Here is a 3,715-nt window from a genome sequence, read left to right as displayed (position 1 = left end):
TTCAAGTTCAAACACAATCCCCCATTTTAATATTATTTGTATTATGTGTGAAAATATGGCAAGATAAGAAGTCTTGTATTCCTGTGGACCGACCCTGCTTACTCTATACTATTTTTAGTATTAGAAATAGCAGTGATTTGAGTTTTATTAATATTATTTTATCCCATTATTTGTTGGTTTGACCACCAAGCAAATTGGCACCGTTGCCGGGGATACGGTAGTACTAATTGTTTATGCCAAGATCTTTTCGCACAGGTACACCTTTACCAGTTGATTTGGAGATAGAAAAATCTGCTAAACAGAGAAGGAAGCAAGCCAGAATTTTAAAGAAACAATAACAATCCAGAGCTTCTTCATCAAATCCATCAACTACATCATCTCCAACATCCAAAAGTATCACCCCACCATCTTCACCTACTCCTACCATGGCAGACAACCATGGAGGAAATCAAAATCCTCCACATCCACCACCTGAACAAACCTTTAGACAATGGGCCACTCAAGATGTCACCCAACAACCTTTGTGCATAAATTACCCTGCATCAATCAACTTTGAACTCAAGTCTGGACTCATCCATTTGTTACCCTCATTCCGTGGTCTTGAGAATGAAGACCCACATATTCCTTAAGGAATTTCATGTTGTTTGTGTGGGTATGAAGCCACATCAAGTCACAGAAGATCAAATCAAGTTAAGGGCATTCCCCTTTGCTTTACAAGATTCAGCCAAGGAGTGGTTGTATGACTTACCGTCGGGGTCAGTCACAACATGGAATGAACTTGCAAGGATGTTTCTGGATAAATATTTTCCAGAAATGAGAGCTTCAGCTTTATGTAGAGAGATAATTGGCATCAAGCAACAAAAGAGAGAAGCCTTGCATACTTATTGGGAACGGTTCAAGAAATTGTGCTCAAGATGTCCTCAACATGGGATTACAGAATATCAGTTGCTGCAGTATTTTTGTGAAGGAATGTCATCTTGGGATAGGAGATTACTCAATGCATCAAGTGGTGGATCTATAGCTGATAAGACTCCAACAGAAATTAGAGTTCTTATCAGGAACATGGCAGAAGAGTCTAAGCACACAGTCCAAGAAGAAGAACGGTACAGTGATGCACCAAGAGGAGTGAAAGAAATTTCCACCCCAAAAATTGAAAGTCAACTTTCTAAGTTGACTAAGGTAGTAATGATGCTTGCAAAGGACAAGGGCGTGCAACCACCAACAGTTAGACCTTGTGGTATTTGTACACAAGTTTAACATCCAACCGACATGTTCCCTCAACTTCAAGAGGAAGATTATGAAGAAGCAAAAGCCATGGGAGGTTTTCTGGGATCTAGTCAAAGGGGATATGAGTAGCCACGAGGTTATCAAAGATGCAACAACAATCAAGGTTGGGGAGGAAATCAACAAGGGAACTACCAACCAATTCAACCACATCAATACAAACAAAGACTACCTTTTCCACCACAAAACTTTCAGCCAAGGCAACCACAACACCCTCCTCAACAAGCGGGTTCATCAAGTATGCCTTTAGAGGACATAGTGAAAAGTTTGGCAACTAGTACACAAGTTTTCCAACAAGAGACAAAAGCAAGCATAAAGAACTTAGAGAAACAAGTTTCACAGCTTGCTATTTCCGTAAGCAAACTAGAATCTCAAGGAAAGTTGCCTGCCCAAACTGAAGCAAACCCAAGGCACAATGTATGTGCCATCACATTGAGAAGCGGGAAGAGTTATGATGGTCCAAAATTGTCGGTTGATCAAAAGGAAGAAGAAATAGTAGTTGAAGAGACGACCAAAGAAGAGAAGGAGGAAGAGAAAACGATTGAAAAGAAGCCCTTCATCACTGAGTCTAAAGCCACACCCGTTCCATTTCCTGAAAGATTAAAGAGCACGAAGAAAGAACGGGAGGAGAATGAGATCATGAAAATGTTCAAGAGAGTTCAAATCAAAGTTCCACTCCTTGAGGTCATCAAGCAGGTACCTAGATACGCAAGGTTCCTTAAGGATCTTTGTGTATCTAAAAAGAAATTAAAAGGAAATCAAGTCGTAACGGTTGGGGAGCATGTATCCGCGGTTTTGCAAAAGAGGATGCCCCCGAAGTGCAAGGATCCCGATGTCTTTACCGTGCCTTGCAAGTTGGGAAATCTTTATGTACCCCGAGCTATACTTGATCTAGGTGCATCCGTAAATCTCCTACCATATTCTCTTTTCAAATCAATTGGTGTCGGAACATTGAGCAAAAACGGTGTGATCATCCAACTTGCTGACCGGTCTTTGGTACACCCAAAGGGAGTATTGGAGGACGTGTTAGTGCAAGTCGATGAATTTGTCTTCCCGGCTGATTTTTATGTCTTAGATATGGGAGATGATGACTCTCCAAGTTCAAGTTCCATACTTTTGGTTAGACCTTTTCTTAAAACTTCTAAAACAAAAATTGATGTCTACAATGGAACTTTGAGTATGGAATTTTATGGTGAAGTTATCAACTTCAATGTGCATGAAGCAAAAAAGACTCCTTTTGATGTTCAATCTATTAATTTTGTCAATTTGATCAATCCCTCAACAAAAAAGGGTTTGTACTTGTCTAACAATGAATTTCTAGAATTAGTTTTGTCATGGAAACAAGACAGGGACAAAGCCAAAGAGCTTGCAAAGAAGTTTGATATGTATAATGAAGTGTTGGAGATTTTAGAGTTTATTGATGACACGAAGCATGTGAGGAGTGATGATATGTTAGAGAGGCCCACGTATCCAGACTGAAGCACAAATAGATGGGGTCCAAGTCGAGCCAACGACATTAAAAAGGGGCGGCTAACCGGGAGGCAACCCGGGGGTATTTTTGTCATTTTGTATATTTTCATTGTATTTTCTTTGTTTTCAAAATTCCAAGTTGTTTTTCATGCTAAAAAAGGGTTAAAATCATTTTTCGAGCAGTCGAGGTTTAGCGGGTTGCAATTTCAAAAAGTGAAAAAAATCAAATTTTTTGGCTTTCTCAAAATTTTACACTGCCGTGTAAACTTATGCCTTGCATTTACACGGGACGTGTAAACGATTAAACACGGTATATATGATTCAGGGGTTTACACGACCGTGTAAATTCTCCCTTTTAATTTACACGGGTCGTGTAAACGCAAAAACAGGGCTGAACGATTTTAAGGTCAAATCTCGATTTTTCTAACTCATTCTTCATTCAATACCTGCGATTCCCTCTCTCCCTACGGCCCCCTTCGAAAAAACCCTTCCAAATACTCAATCTTCCTCAATTTTGCATCAAAAATCAAACTCCAAGGTATGAAATTCTTCTCTTTTCTTCATCTTCTTTATCTTTCACATCTATTTCAACCTCTCATGGCCGATTTTGGGGTTTTTGAGCATAACCCTAGAATTTTTGAACTTCAAAATTTCGACCTAATGCTTGAAATTTCTTGTAGGATAAGCTTGGGGATAGCTTGGGGAAGCATTGGATATCATCCTACCACCATTTTCAAGCACAAATCGGTATAATTGTTCCAAACTCTTACTTTGTGCATTTAGATAGAACCACATTCCTTTTTTTGGGTGATTTTTTTGGTGAGACTTGCTAGTTCTTGTGCTTCAATTGTCTTAATTGTGTGTAACTCTTTGTTGATTCATTTGGGTAATGGCTTCTCGGCGTAAAAGACCTAGAACTGGAACTTCACAGGATGAACAAGACCCACATCCCATGGACAAC

General features: G+C 39.5%; 1 protein-coding gene across 1 annotated transcript; it reads left to right on the top strand.

Moving 5' to 3' along the window:
• The first annotated feature begins 1,297 nt into the window (after window positions 1-1,297).
• Window positions 1,298-2,763, top strand: LOC111890141 (uncharacterized). Its single transcript, XM_023886294.2, has 2 exons — window positions 1,298-1,390; window positions 1,480-2,763. The coding sequence occupies exons 1-2, from the start codon at window positions 1,298-1,300 to the stop codon at window positions 2,761-2,763; spliced, it is 1,377 nt and encodes a 458-aa protein (XP_023742062.1).
• Window positions 2,764-3,715: the final 952 nt, after the last annotated feature.

Source organism: Lactuca sativa, chromosome 6 (assembly GCF_002870075.4).
Source record: "Lactuca sativa cultivar Salinas chromosome 6, Lsat_Salinas_v11, whole genome shotgun sequence".
NCBI classification, from domain to species: Eukaryota; Viridiplantae; Streptophyta; class Magnoliopsida; order Asterales; family Asteraceae; genus Lactuca; species Lactuca sativa.
The sequence above is the reverse complement of the archived record's forward strand: the minus strand, read 5'-3'. Positions and strand labels throughout refer to the sequence as shown.

Excerpts from the sequence above, each read along its gene's own strand:
- LOC111890141 (XM_023886294.2), top strand. The coding sequence starts at position 1,298 with ATGAAGAAGCAAAAGCCATGGGAGGTTTTCTGGGATCTAGTCAAAGGG. Across the intron at positions 1,391-1,479 it reads AAGATGCAACAACAATCAAG|CCAAGGCAACCACAACACCC; the intron begins GTTGGGGAGGAA and ends CAAAACTTTCAG.